The following is a 14333-nucleotide window of genomic DNA, read 5'->3' as shown; positions in this document are numbered from 1 at the left end:
GAGGGAGCCAGGGCTCCTCAAATATAAACACACAGTTGCTGTCTCGTTCTCGTTTCTCTTTATTTCCTCCAGGGCCGGGGGCTCTCTAGGAGTTATTGTGCGGCTCAGGACCCTCTGTCTGGCTTTACCACTCCGCCCCAAGGCAGACATGCTCAGAGCACGGTCTCCGCGGAGCTGGGGTCTTCCAGGAATCGGCTGACACGTTTGGGCTGCTGCAGGCCGGGGGTGGAAACCTCCTGGGCTCCAGTCTCCCGGCAGCAGCCCTCCTCTTCCCCTTGGTCTTTGGAGAAATGTAGGAACACCTGACAGTGGACACAAAGGCGTTGGAGGGACATGTCAGCCAGGGTCACGCGACCCTCAGCTCCTCCCTTCAAGTCTACCCTGGCTCCCGACATCACCTCCTCCAGAGTGGTCTGGCTAACGGAGAAGTCCTCCACGCCGTGGTCCTCGCCTTGTGCAGCCAGCTCTCGGAACACGCGGGCCAGGGTGCAGTCGCCCCCAGGGGGCAGTTGGAACCGCAGGCGACTGCCATGCATCTCCCGCAGCACGGCACCCGGGAATGTGGCCTTGACAAAGGCTATGGTCGGCTCAGGCCGTTCCGGTGGGACCGTGAGGGTCAGTGTGTGGCCAGCCCCGAACCTGGAGGGCATAGGACCAGGGACGCGGGTCATGGCCCTCATTGCTTCTAGAAACCTCCACGTTCCCTACATTCACTCGACTTGTCCTAACCCTGTCTTGTACACCTGGACCTGACCCAGTTCCTCCATACACTGCTCTGCTTGGGAGTCAGGACCACGAATCTAAGAGGCCAAGCTTACTCAGAGGACCTGGCAAACCTGTGCCCAAGGACAGACATCACTTCTAGACCCCACCCAGGAAGCCCCCCTATAAGCACACCCCCTTCCCAGGCTCCCCTTATATTGTCTGGCTCCTAAGAGGCACCACAAAGGAACCTTTGACATATCCTGTGGTGGCTCCACCCCTCACAGCCCGGCCCTGCCAACGTTTGCTCTAACCCTGCCCACATCCCCACGCCACTCTCACACTCTCTAGAGTCCCATGCCTACAAATGACACAACTCAGCCAGGCGGTGGTGGCGCAGCCTTTAATCCCAGCACTCGGGAGGAGGCAGAGGCAGGCGGATCTCTGTGAGTTCAAGGCCAGCCTGGTCTACATACAGAGTGAGTTCCAGGACAGCCAGGGCTACACAGAGAAACCCTGTCTCGAAAAACCAATAAATAAATAAACAAATAAATAAATTACACATTACCTTATCCACGTTCATATACCATATAACCTCACCACACCCTATAATTCTCCCCAACTAATTCTTCTGGCTCAATTCTCTACCCATCATTGGTTCTGCCCTTCACGTGGCCCCGCCCATGTCCTCTAATCCCACCCACCCTCCAGGACCTACACAAGCGACCCACAACCCCCAGGGTCCAAACCCAACTCTTTAGGCTCCACCTCCACACACCTGATTAGTCCTTCTAACCCTACCCACAACCTCGGCGCACCAATCAGATCCTGTATCCCTCCGGTCTCCGCCTCCCCGAGACACCCTGCTCACCTGCCTTTGAGGTGCTGAGGGCTTCCCAGACATCGGAACCGCCCGTTCACCATGATGGCCAGGCGCGTGCAGAGCGCTTCGCATTCCTCCATGCTGTGGGCGACAGTGTGAGGACAGCTGCGCCCAGGGCCAGCCCAGGGGCCATGCTCCGTGCCACCCCTGGAGCTCTCTAGCTCTAGGAACTCACCAAGGTCACGATCACCCCATCCTTAAAGGTGGCGAGTGTGGCTCAGAGCTCACCTGTGCGACGTGAGCACCACGGAGCGGCCCTCGCGCGCCACGGACAGCAAGCTGTTCCAAAGAAATCTCCGCGCGCTTGGATCCATGCCTGTGGTGGGCTCGTCCTGCAAAGCAGGAGCAGACCCGGAACCAGGTGGGACCCCCGGGTCAGCCCCCCGATCTGCTCAGAATCTGCCCACGTCTAAGCCAAAGCACAGGTCAGTCAGACCCCACATGAAAAGACCATGCCCAAATAAACCCCTGTCTTGCACAGGCACTGTCCCCAAGGCCAGCTCAGACCCCACCTCACCAAGGCAGGTCCCACCCAGAGCCCGCCTGCACTCACCAGAAAGACCACGGCTGGGTCCCCAACCAGAGCCAGGGCCGTCGCCAGCTTCCTCTTGTTGCCTCCACTGTAGGTACCCGCGGGTCGGTCGGCATAGCTGGAAAGACCCAGGCGCACCAGGCCGGAGAGCACTGCCTGCAGAGGTGTGTGGGGGTGAGGGGCGGTGTGAGCGTGGGCGGAGCCATACCGAGAGGGACGAGGCCAAGGTAAGCACAGCACAGTGACCGGGCGACTTCACCTGGGCAACCTGGGCCTTGGGCACCCCGCGCAGGCGCGCAAACAGCTCCAGGTGTTCCCGGCCAGTGAGCAGTTCGAAGATGGCATCAGACTGCGGACAGTAGCCCATGCTGCGGTGTGCGGCAGCTGGCTCCTGGGCCACACTGGGGGTGGGGACAAGGAGTGGCTCATGTCCTTGCAGGCCACCCATGCAGGATTTCACGGGTGACTGTGGAGAGCACGGGAGTTCCAGGGCAGAGGGACACAGATACGGGGGCTACTGGCGAAGTGCCGCGTCCACTCGCGGGCAGATGGGGGAAGAACCAGGGTCGGGGCACACACGCCCCCCAGGAGCCCTTACTTGTGGCCTGCCAGCACCGCTTCACCACCGCTGGGCGGCGTGTCCCCTGTCACCATGCGGAAGGTAGATGTCTTCCCTGCCCCATTGACGCCCAGCAGCCCGAAACACTGAAAAAAGCCCAGAAACCCTTCACAGCCCAAGGCCAGGGCCACAGCCCCCAGTGCTATACACAGACGGGTGAGGATGGGGGGCGTCTCTCACTTAGCAGAAAATGGTTTTGGGCACCCAGGGCACGGTCTTTGTTTTAGTTATTTGTGGTTTTGGAGACCACTCGGCCCAGGCAGAAGTGGGGGAAGATAAGAGACATAACCCAGGCTGGTTTTGAAATCTCTACATAGCCAAAGATGACTGTCCTGCCTCAGCAGGCTCGCAAGGGTTCACGGGTGCTTTCTGACCCCCTAGTGGGCAGCCAGGGAACCACAGCCAGAAGCTCCGAGTGAGAAGTGCTCGGTGCAGCCCTGTATAGAGAGGGCTCAATGCCGTTAGTGCGTGAGAAGGGGCGACCCCACCACACAGAGCTATTCGGTATGCCTCTGGAGATCACAGTCGGTGCCCGAAAAATACGAGCACACAGTAGGCGCCTAATGAGGGCTTGTGGCTCAATGAGGAGCTCAGAGCAGAACCATAGCTCAGCAGTGGAGACAGCCTAGTGTGCTCCAGTGAGGGCCTGGGTATGTGGGATAGCCTCAGCTGGGCATGACTGAGGCTCCGGATTCTACTCCTAGCCCCACAAAAATGAGTATGAGTTTAAAAATCATCTAACAGAAGGCACTTAACGAAAGGTTACATGAGCACTGCACGTGATCAGCAGAGTGGCGGGGTCACGGGAGGGGCTTGTTGACGTGGGCACTCAGGTAGGAGCACTCAGTAAACAGCAGGAACATCACCTAACCCAGCACTGAGGTCTCTGCCTCACACGCACCTCCCCGGCGGGGATCCCCAGGCACAGCCGGTCCACAGCCGGGCTCCTCTGCCCACGGTACACCTGCAGGGATGGGCCTTTTGAGAAAGGACAGCGTGCCTGTGCCAGCCCCTGCCCGCCGTCTGTCTCCTCCCTGTGCCTACCTTGGTCAGGTCCCGGAGGACCAGCACGTCCCCTGCGGCGGCCCCCCTGGTGACGCGCTCGCTCCCGAGCCACGTCCTCATCCTCCTCTCCCAGGGGTGGTGGCAGTCGCGGTTTGGATCTGGGGATAGACAGGTGAGTGGACCCAGGGAAGGACGCTGGCTGCTGCCACCCTCACCTGGTCCCCACTGACGGTGGCAGAAGGCGATTGCGGTGCTGGAGCAGGAGTGTGATGAGGAGGAACAGGGGGCCCTGGGCCACCATGGCCAGAAGGTTCTTGCCGATGACATCCCAGCGAAGGGGTGACTGGAATTGCTTGTCTCCTGTGAGGACAGGAAGAACTGGGTCTTGCCCCCATCCAGATCACCCTAGACTCAAGAAAAGTGAGCAAGACCTGTGTTGCTGGGGTCTAACTGACCTAGACTACAGGGTTTTCTGTCTCCCTTTGTGATATGACCTTTAATTTGACATGATCTTTGTGCCACCTAAAACTGTCCAGTTGGAGGCGACGTGTCCCCACCCCATATAACCACGTTCCGGGGTGGCGTGCTCAGTGGTGCTCACCCAAGCGCTCAAAGGCGTCCGCCATGGCCTGGTTCTGCACCATGTCGATGAGCCCTCGGCCCAGGCAGAAGTGGGGGAAGATAAGAAACACTTGCTTCAGAATCCGGCTCACTTCTTGCAATTTCTGTTCAGAGGCAGGTAGAGCCTAGTAGGTCAGCAGCTGAGTACAACAGTGCCTGCTAACTCAGCGCCAGCCCCAGGCTTTGTGACAAGATCCCACCTGATCTGATAGCAGTTCCAGTACAAATGTGGCCATGCTGCTGTTGATGCCAATGAAGAGGTTGATGCAGGTGAGCACCACATAGGCCGTGCTAGGCACGGAGAAGAAGAAGGAGGCTGGGTACATGAGCGGTGTGATTGACCAGCTGAAAGAGAAGGGTGACAGATGTCATCAGTAACTTTCGACACTGGGTGGCCTCCTGTACTATGCGCCAGAGTGTGTTGAGCTTTTAAGGCCACATTGATTCAGCTCCCAATTCTAACTTCTTTTTTTTCTGTTTGTCTCACTATGTAGCCCAAGTTGTCTTTGCTTTTTTTTTTTTTTTTTTGGTTTTTCGAGACAGGGTTTCTCTGTGGCTTTGGAGGCTGTCCTGGAACTCGCTCTGTAGACCAGGCTGGTCTCGAACTCACAGAGATCGCCTGCCTCTGCCTCCCGAGTGCTGGGATTAAAGGCGTGCGCCACCAACGCCCGGCGCCCAAGTTGTCTTTGAACTCGCAGTGATCCACCTGCCTCTGCTTCTCAAGTGCTGGAATTAAAGGTGTGTGCAACCACCTTGGCCTATCTTTTTTTAAGGTTTAGTCATTTTTATTTATGTGTATGAGTGTTTTGCTGCCTCTCTGTCTGCACACACATTATGTGTGTGCCTGGTGCCTGCTGAGGTCAGAAGAGGCCACCAGATCCCATGAAATGAAATTGGAGTTACAGAAGGTTGTGAGCCATCATGTGGGTGATGAAAACCTCTGAAAGAGCAGCCAGTGGTTTTAACTACTGAGCCATCTCTCCAACCCGAGTCCCATTTTTTTTTTTTTTTTGGTTTTTCGAGACAGGGTTTCTCTGTGGCTTTGGAGGCTGTCCTGGAACTCGCTTGGTAGTCCAGGCTGGTCTCGAACTTACAGAGATCCACCTGCCTCTGCCTCCCGAGTGCTGGGATTAAAGGCGTGCGCCACCAACACCCGGCTCTGAGTCCCATTATTGTGGAGGTTCTATTGGACCTGAGAGTCTCTTTCTCAGGTTACTGTGGATCTCCACCCCGCCCCCTCCCCCAACACAAGAGGAGTAGACCCCAAGGGGCAGGTGTCGCACCCATAGAGCAGCAGCAGGAGGAGGAGGGCAGGCAGGTTCTGTGGGGAAACATAGGCCCTCTGCTGAAACGCCAGGAAGATGAGCACCACTATGCACACTGCCACCAAGTAGTTGCACTGTGTCCGAGACAGGAATTACTGCGGTAGCTCAGAGGGCCAGGGGCTGTGTCTCCCCTGCCCTCTCTGTAGCCAGGTGCCCACCCAGCTCAGCCCTACCAGGTGGCCAGCCGCACATACCATGTCCCAGAGGAAATTGCCAAGCCAGTACAGGGTTTGGGGCAGACCGCTGACCAGCTGCAGGTGCTTGGCTCTGGTGACACGTTCCTCGATGAGGACCAGGGTGAAGCTGGCTGGGACAAAGGACATGGCGAAAACCACACATATGGAGACAAGAACATCCACCGAGGAGGCCATCCTGAGGGTAAGAGGTGGAGGGGGGGCCTCAGCGCAGAATGGGGCATTGACCCCTGGCAGGAGAGAGGGCATGGCAATTTGGGGACATAGGCACGCGAGGTCCAAGTCTTTGGTAAAAGACAAGATCTAGTAGGGTGCCTGGATGTTTCTCACCCTGAAAGTCTCTTTGTGGTTGTTTTTGTTGTTGATTTTTGTTTTGGTTTGGTTTTCTTTTTCCATTTTCCAAGACAGAGTTTCTCTCTGTGACTTCGAAGGCTGTCCTAGAACTCACTCTGTAGACCAGACTGGCCTTGAATTAACGTAGATCTGCCTGCCTCTGCCTCCCGAGTGCTGGGATTAAAGGCGTGCCCCACCAACACCTGGCTCTTTTGAGGTTTTTTTTTTTTTTTTTTTTTGACAGAGTCTCTCTACATAGCCTGGAAGTTTCTTTGTAAGTAGACCAGGCTGGCCTTAAACTCACCCGCCTGCCTCTGTCTCCTGTGTCCTGGGATTAAAGGCGTGACCACCAGGCTCCTGACCTTTCTAGTGTTGGGACGTAATTCTGCTACCAGCCCAGGGCACAGGGAAGCCCTGACCCAGCTCCCACCCCCTGACACTGAGAGTAGATGGACAGACTCACAGTGCAGCCTCAGACAGCTGCTCCTTGGTCAGGTTCAAAGGGTGGTTGAGTGTGGTGATGCTGTGGGTGTGACGGGCTGTGCCGGTTGGTAGGAGAGCATGTAGGAGTCCATTGTTGGCTCTGTTCACAAAGGCCACCATGGCATGCCAGCCCTTGTTGTTGAACCAGATCTGAGTGGGTCAGGGGCCATGAGGTCCACAGGGGCAAGTGGCCTTGGATCTCCCTGGCCACCCCCACCTGCTGCCCCTACTCCCACCTTAAGGCTGTTCTGGGCATCAAGGCCAAGGGCCCACTGGGTGAGGTTGTTCAGGATACGGTCTAGGGCTTTACCAGGTTGGGGGCTCAGCAGCGCCCGCATCTCTGACACCGTGCGGACCACCTCATACCCCGAGGGCAGGTCTGGGTCTCGGCCTCCCAGGGAGAAGCCCCCATACCTAGGAGGTGGTTTGGGTGGAGAAAAGGAGACTGAGGGGCTGGGGGCTGGGCAGGCCAGCAGGAGGTGTGGGAGGGCAGGCAGGGTTTCCCACCAGATCTACCTGATCTCGTCCACCCACTTCTTAGTCTTCAGGCTGCAGAAGACACACAGGGGATAGAGTCACAGTCCAGCCGCAAGGGTCAGCCTGGGGCATGGGGGCCACACAGAGCCTGGGTGCTTACCCCCGGCGCACCAGGCTGGAGTAAGTCTTCACCAGGAAGTCAGACACATTTCTGCCAGTGAGGTTCTGGACCACCTCCCCCAAGTCAGCCATGGCCTGGGGTGGTGGTGGGCCCCCAGCCCCGGCTGGGCAGTCGGGCAGCAGGCGGCGGGCTCCAGGCTGGCTGCATTGGCAGGCTGGGGACGGAGACTCTGGAGTCCAGTTGCCACTGGCCAGGATGTGGGCCACATCTGCAGGGACCTCGGGGACCGAGAAGTAGCAATCCAAGGAGTGTGTGCACTTGGATCCCCTATGGAGTCAGGAAGAGTTGCGGGTGCCAGGGAAGGGCATGCTGGCAGACAGATGCCACATTCCAGTGAGGTGAGGGAGGCCTGCTCACCAGAGCCACAGGGGCACAGAGGCAAGGAGCTATGGAGGCATAAACTGAGGCCAGAACGCAGATAAGAAAACCAAGGCTGAGCTCAGAGAGAAACCAAAGCAGGGAGGTGGTGGCGCACGCCTTTAACCCCAGCACTCAGGAGGCATGGACAGGCGGATCTCTGTGAGTTCGAGGCCAGCCTGGTCTACAAAGTGATTTTCAGGACAAGCTCCTAAGCTACACAGAGAAACCCTGTCTCAAAAAACAAATGGGGGCGGGGAGGCTGAGGCAGGGCCCAGGGGACACTGAGGCAGTGCCTGGGGCAGGGGAAAGCCAGAGACAGCTGGCTGGGTTGGCCTCACCTGGCCGCTATGCCCTGCATGCTGGGGTCCTGCAGCCCGGCCTCTCCCAGCAGTGCCTCCAGCAGCTTCACCCGCTTGGGGTCCCCAGGGGCATCTTCACTGTGGGGTGACAAGTCAGCACTGTGACTGTGGCCACCCCATCCCCAGCCCACAGTCGGCCGCCTGCCGTGCTCTGCGCCCACCTGAAGAAGGAGACCTGGGAGCCGTACAGAGCCGGGCTGAGCTGCAGGGGCGGGTACTGGCCGAATGGCGGCACCGTGAGGCTGAAGAGCAGGGCCAGGCCCACAAAGAGAGCAGGCAGCACGATCTGGGAGACAAGACAGTCAGCATCCGCCCACACCTGGCCCTGAGCCCTCTCCCGTGGCTCCCGCACCCGCCGCAAATAGCAGGGACCTGTCTGTCATGAAATGAAGCCCCAGTCGAGCCCACAGCCGGCCTGGACAACAGACACCGGGACAGTCACATGTCCTCTGCAGGGCCAGGCCTCGTCACCTGCGCGAACAGGCCCCGGTGGCTGCGGCGGGCCAGCAGAAACCGCTTGTGGAGCAGAGCCCTCAGCTGTTGGCAGGTCAGCGTCCAGCCCTGCACCGGGGCAGCCTTGGGTGTGAAACCCTGCACGGCCTGGGGATCCGGCATCAGCCTAGCTGTGGGGGGACGACACGGTGAACTCCAGCCCTTGGGGGGGCGGCAGGGGAGGAATGGGAACAGGCAAGAGGCTCACCCAGCTCCCCGTTCTCTAGGACTGACTCCTTCGGCTCTGGGTGGGGCTGCAGAGGGGCCGTGCGAGGGGGCAGGTACTGTCCGGAGGGGTCAGCACCTGTGGAGCCACGGGGTTCAGGGCTTGCTTCCAGAGAAATGAAGCCAAAGCCGAAAGGGAGAGGGGGCCAGAATTGACAGGAAGGACTTAGTGCCAGCACCAGGGAGCATCTTGGGTTCTGCCTTGAGGACAGACCCAGCTAAGGATGAGTAATGGGTTGGGCCGGGTTTGACTCTGAACCAGGGATGGGCTGAAGGGTGGCAGGGTGACGGCGTACCTTCTCTCTGTGAGTCCTCCACAACCTTTAGGAAGATCTAAGGAGACAGAGCCGAGAGACTCATAGGAGGGGTCCCATATGCCACTGGTCACCCCCCAGACCTCCTCAAGAGATCTCCAAGCCGCCCACCTTCCTTAAGAGCCATCCTTCCTGCCTGGACTTCCCCCTCACACAAGCAGACTCCTATTCATCCTTCAAAATCCCACAAGGTCCCACACCTCCTCCAGGCTGGTGTCCGAGATCCCGTAGCCAGTGAGCCCCAGGGTCTCCAGTTGCCGATCCAGCTCTTGGAAGACCGTGGCGAAGCTGCCGTCCAGGGCGCCAGTGTACGGCAATGCCAGCACCAGCTGGTGGGGCAGCTCCTCCACAAGCTGAGCTTCAGGAACATGACGCTTCACCAGATCCAGGATCTGGGCTGTACTTGGGGTGATGGGGGCTGCATCGGGAGCAGGGGCCTGGCTGTTCCCGTCTGAGGTTGCTTGGGTAAGGGTTGTCCCTGTGGGCACAGGTCAGGGGCATGGAAGGACAGGCGTCCAGTCTGGGGTTCTGTTGCTGTGAGTTAAGTGGCTGCTGTCCCCCCTGTTCCCTCCGGGTCCTCTGGCCCAGTCTGACCTGCCACGTTGCCCTTGCTGTCTGGCTTCTGCTCCTGTCTGGGTTCGCCGCTGTTCCCCTTCATAGAGACAGACAATGCTCCACGTCTGAAGGGCGGGGCTGGGGACAGGTTGGCGGGCTAGCTCTGGCCTCACCTTTGAGTGCTGGGTGTGGGGGGAATGGTGACTCTTCACCAGCGTCAGGTAGTAACCGCAGCCCAAGTGCCGACGCAAGAAAAGCGGGGACCCACAGCAGCACAGAGAGCCACTTGCCACCACAGCCACGCGGTCTCCCAGGAGCTCCGCCTCATCCAGGTGGTGAGTACAGAGGATCAGGGTGCGATCTGGAAATGGGGACCCATCCCATGTGAACCACTGGGCTCGCCAGCTCTCTACCCAGGCGGCAGTGTCCCCCAGGAATCTCCTAACTGTGCAGCAGACTCCTGTGCATTCCTCAAAACCCATCCCAGCATTTCATAGTTTGAAGACTTTTTCTTTTTCTTCTCTTGGCCCCTCGAGCGGAACCCATGGGACCCTCAGGCCATTCTATCCATCTCCCAGCTCTTACCTTCTCTGTACTTAAGTAGCAATTCCCAAATGCCACGGCGGGAAGCAGGGTCCACGCCAGCAGTGGGCTCGTCCAGGATGACTACACGGGAGCCACCCACAAAGGCGATGGCCACGGACAGCTTTCGCTGCATCCCTCCTGCGGGGCGAGAGTGACAATCCTACTGTGAGCCACCTGAGTGTGCCTCGGGGCCCCGCCAGCCCTCACCGGCCTACACGTCCCCCTGGGCTGGCTCACCAGAGAGGTGGCGCGTCTGCGTGTCCCGCTTGGGGATGAGTCCCACGTCCCGGATCAGACGTTCCTGTTCGGGGCCCATGGCAGCCGCGCTTACGCCTTTCAAACGGCCGTAGAACCACACATGCTCCTCCACGGTCAGCCTGCGGGCGGAGGTGATGAACAGTGACTCCCTTGGTGTGTGTGCCTCAGATGATGCCAAGCCCCGCCCCGCCCAGGCCCAGCCAGGCTCACATGTCAAACAGCACGTTGTGCTGTGGGCAGATGCCCAGGAGGGGCCGGATGGCTGCCATGCTGGTTTGCACATCATGGCCCAGGACGGAAGCTGAGCCACCGCTGGGCGGGAAAAGGCCACTCAGGATGGACCTGTGGGTGCAGGGGATTCAGGGGGAGCCGCCCTCCGCGCACAGAAGGCCACCTATGCTTACAGGTGCCTGCTGTGCCCTCTTCCAGGATCACAAGAGCTCACATCTCCCGTTTACTGTCCCGGTTCCTGCGTCTACTGCACCCCTGGGAGCCCTCCAACCCCAACGCCTTCCTTCACTGAACAGACGGGGAAACCGAGGGAAGGGGGCACAGGGGCTGGCAGCTCACAGTGTCGTCGTCTTGCCAGCCCCGTTGTGACCCAAAAAGGCGGTAATGTGGCCCTGGTAGAAGTCAAGGCTGAGTCCTCGTAGGGCTGGCTGTGGGCAGCCATGAAAATGCTTCTTGAGGCCACGGAGGGAGATGCCAGGAGTGAGACCAGGCGGGGGCTCCTCCACCAGAACTGTGGAGGAAGGACATGGCCAGCTAGGTGCCTGGGTCCCTCAGAGCTGGCTGTAGAGTTCGGGTCCGGAGACGGGCACTGTTCGGGTGGGCCAGCTCAGCTACTTAAACTGAGGAAGTTCACTCACAAGTTTAAGGTCAGCCTGGGCAACTATATGAGACTCTGTCTCAAAATTCCACATAATAGAGTTGGGGGTAGAGCCTTTGTCTAGAATCCCCCCAGGGAGGAACTGGGGGCGTGGCTGGGGACAGAGCGCCTGCTTAGCACCCTGCAGAGAGGGGCTGAGATGTCACCCCGTGGCAGAGAGGGGCTGAGATGTCACCCCGCGGCAGAGAGGGGCTGAGATGTCACCCCACAGCAGAGAGGGGCTGAGATGTCACCCCGTGGCAGAGAGGGGCTGAGATGTCACCCCGCGGCAGAGAGGGGCTGAGATGTCACCCCACAGCAAAGAGGGGCTGAGATGTCACCCCACAGCAGAGAGGGGCTGAGATGTCACCCCGCGGCAGAGAGGGGCTGAGATGTCACCCCGCGGCAGAGAGGGGCTGAGATGTCTCCCCGCGGCAGAGCGCCTGCTTAGCACCCTGCAGAGAGGGGCTGAGATGTCTTCCCGCGGCAGAGAGGGGCTGAGATGTCTCCCCGCGGCAGAGAGGGGCTGAGATGTCTCCCCGTGGCAGAGCGCCTGCTTAGGGTGCACAAGGCTCTGGAGGAGATCTATCCCTGAGGGATGTGGCCAGGGTCTGAGGTGTCGGGGGGGGGCTGAATTACAGGACCTGTTTTTCTAGGGGAGACAAGGGAGTCAAAACCAGCAAAAGGTTACTAATCATCACGGGGCCTTACCCTTCGGATCCTGCGGGGCAGGGGCCAAGTCAGAAGCCTGGGGAGGTTCAGGCCCACACCAGTAGCTCCTCCGAAAGGGAAAATTCCATGGTTCAGGGATCCCGTACTGGCCTGGTGGAAAGTGACACTCAGTTACACTTGTCACACCCAGGAGATGTGAGAACTTCCAGGTCACACGCTTGGAACCAGGGCACCCAGGGCGAGTGGACAGGAAGCCCCACTCATGCCCTTCCCTCAGACCCTGCCCCTCAGAGGCCCAGCAGGTAGGAAATACACCTCCAGTAACCCGCATCCCGGAGACATGCCCTAAAATATGGTGTCTGGTGCCCGGGACCTCGAGCGTGGGCTGCACAAGAGGCCTCACCAGGCCATGCTCTGACCAGGGCTGTATCATGCTCTGACCAGGGCTGTTCCATGCTCTGACCAGGGCTGTTCCATGCTCTGACCAGGGCTGTTCCCAGACACCAGACACTTCGAGACCAGCTTCTAGGCGCCCGAACCTCTCTCCTGCTGCACAGGCGCACTGCAGCTAGGCCTTCAGTGAGCAGGCCGTTCCCACCCGGGCCCCTCCCCCATGGCCCACCTGGGCATGTGGCCTCCAGGTACCAGAGGGCAAGGCCGTAGATGGCAGCATCCAGGAGCAGGAAGGCGGACACCTGCGCCAGGCTGAAGACATCCTCCGCGGGGCCTGTGCCCACATTGTGCCACTGAGCCCCGTCCCCCTGCTCTTCCAGGAGAGCCAGGCTTTCACAGCCAAAGCCGAAGGCCACGGGGGACAGCAGGCTCTGGGGAGACAGGGCGTGGTCAGGGAGCTGGCTACTCTTTGGGGCTACCTATCCCCTCGCAGGACAGGCCGGAACATCCCTCACCGCGGCTACACGGCCCCCCGTGGGCAGACGCTCACGCCAGGCGACACAGAGCACGTAGGGCAGGTACAGGGTGAAGTAGATGAGGCCCCCACAGGCAGCTGCCAGGTTGGCCCTGGAGAAGAAGGCACTGAGCAGAAAACTCTGAGCCACGGTGGCCACCGCAAAGGCCGCCAAGAAGAAGAAGAGGACAGCCGGGTGGCTGTAAGGTAGGATGTCGCCCAGCTGAGAAAAAGCACAAAACTTTCAGGGTCCCATTCCGACCCGGGCGCTAGGGGCGCACACCCCAGCTTCTCTCCTCCCCCGGGGCGGGGCACCGAGGGCCTCTCACCTTGAGCACCAGCACCAGCAATGCAGCACTGACCAGGAAGGGTCCCAGGCAGCTGAGGAACCAACCAAGCCAAAGCACGGCCCGCCCCAGTCCCATGGCACGCATGGTCTCTCTCAGGCGCGTCTCTTTCTCGCGCACCACGGCCTTCACCGTGAGCGCCACCGAGTAGATCCAGGCCAGAGTCAGGAACAGCGGCAGAGACCTACTCAGCACGCGCAGGAACCTAGGATGGTGGGACAGCGGGGTGCGTTGGAGGTCCCCTGCACAGGCTGCACATACCGTATGGCACAGATGTCACCCGGGGTCTCAGCTTAGCAGCGTCCTCAGAGGGCTGACCCAGCCAGAGGGTGCCGGCTCCCGGCAGAGGGCACTTTGCTTTTTTAGCCTCAAAGAACCCGGAGGGTCCTCGAGCCCTAGCGGTTCCAGCAGGGTCCTCCAACCCAGGGTTGCAAGGGTTCTCTTACACGTCATCCACGTAGCAGGGGTGGGGCATCTGCTGCAGATAGAGGCCTGTGTGTGGGTCCCCCCCACTGAGCACGCGCACAGCTGCCTGCTCCAGCAGGTCCTGCAGGTACACGAAGCCACCCCACACATAGCGAAGGTCCATGAGAGGGTCTGCAGATGGCCCCGGGTCCCAAAACCTGGGAGGGTTCAGTGGGTAAGCACCCCATGCTCCGCAGCACCTGGCTACACTCCCCCATCACGCGCAAGCACGCACACACACACGCGCGCGCGCGCACACACCCCTCACTCTTGGACACACCCACACCTAGTTCCTTCTATCGCCTCCCACAGGCCTGGCCCTGCCCCTCCCACCACACCTTGCCCCTCCCCTTGGGGCCCCTCCCCCTCACTTGTCCCTGATCTTATTGGTCCTGGTGACGTCATCGATATCCATCCGGATCTTCAGTCGAAGGTGGCCAGGACCCAGGGCTGGAGGTGACAGCTCAGATGTGCCCACAGGGTCCTGAGAGCTCAGGAAGACGACGCCTGCCCACAGGCGGCGCTCACCCAGCAGTTCCAGGGCACGGGACAGGAGAGCTGCCTCTGAGGG

At 59.8% G+C, this 14333-nt stretch overlaps 1 protein-coding gene across 1 annotated transcript in view; it reads right to left on the bottom strand.

Moving 5' to 3' along the window:
* Positions 1-41: 41 nt before the first annotated feature.
* Positions 42-14333, bottom strand: part of Abca7 (ATP binding cassette subfamily A member 7) — a 20432-nt gene continuing 6140 nt past the window's right edge. The window contains 37 exon segments of the mRNA XM_013122952.3: positions 42-302; positions 399-639; positions 1574-1666; positions 1814-1917; positions 2139-2273; positions 2377-2518; positions 2716-2822; positions 3638-3700; positions 3781-3841; positions 3843-3899; positions 3972-4101; positions 4343-4466; positions 4563-4707; positions 5646-5761; positions 5882-6059; positions 6678-6847; positions 6934-7111; positions 7214-7246; positions 7335-7622; positions 8054-8152; positions 8236-8360; positions 8546-8697; positions 8775-8870; positions 9088-9124; positions 9306-9583; positions 9700-9757; positions 9834-10021; positions 10246-10383; positions 10483-10622; positions 10714-10845; positions 11074-11245; positions 12083-12193; positions 12666-12867; positions 12952-13173; positions 13280-13502; positions 13744-13920; positions 14134-14333. The exon segment at positions 14134-14333 is cut by the window's right edge and continues 30 nt beyond it. Coding sequence (XP_012978406.2) covers positions 153-302; positions 399-639; positions 1574-1666; positions 1814-1917; positions 2139-2273; positions 2377-2518; positions 2716-2822; positions 3638-3700; positions 3781-3841; positions 3843-3899; positions 3972-4101; positions 4343-4466; positions 4563-4707; positions 5646-5761; positions 5882-6059; positions 6678-6847; positions 6934-7111; positions 7214-7246; positions 7335-7622; positions 8054-8152; positions 8236-8360; positions 8546-8697; positions 8775-8870; positions 9088-9124; positions 9306-9583; positions 9700-9757; positions 9834-10021; positions 10246-10383; positions 10483-10622; positions 10714-10845; positions 11074-11245; positions 12083-12193; positions 12666-12867; positions 12952-13173; positions 13280-13502; positions 13744-13920; positions 14134-14333 — 5265 coding nt within the window. The 3' untranslated portion in view covers positions 42-152.

This window comes from Mesocricetus auratus, unplaced genomic scaffold (assembly GCF_017639785.1).
Source record: "Mesocricetus auratus isolate SY011 unplaced genomic scaffold, BCM_Maur_2.0 Super-Scaffold_100676, whole genome shotgun sequence".
Taxonomy (NCBI): domain Eukaryota; kingdom Metazoa; phylum Chordata; class Mammalia; order Rodentia; family Cricetidae; genus Mesocricetus; species Mesocricetus auratus.
Note: the sequence above shows the minus strand (reverse complement) of the source record. Positions and strands in the feature narration are given on the sequence as shown.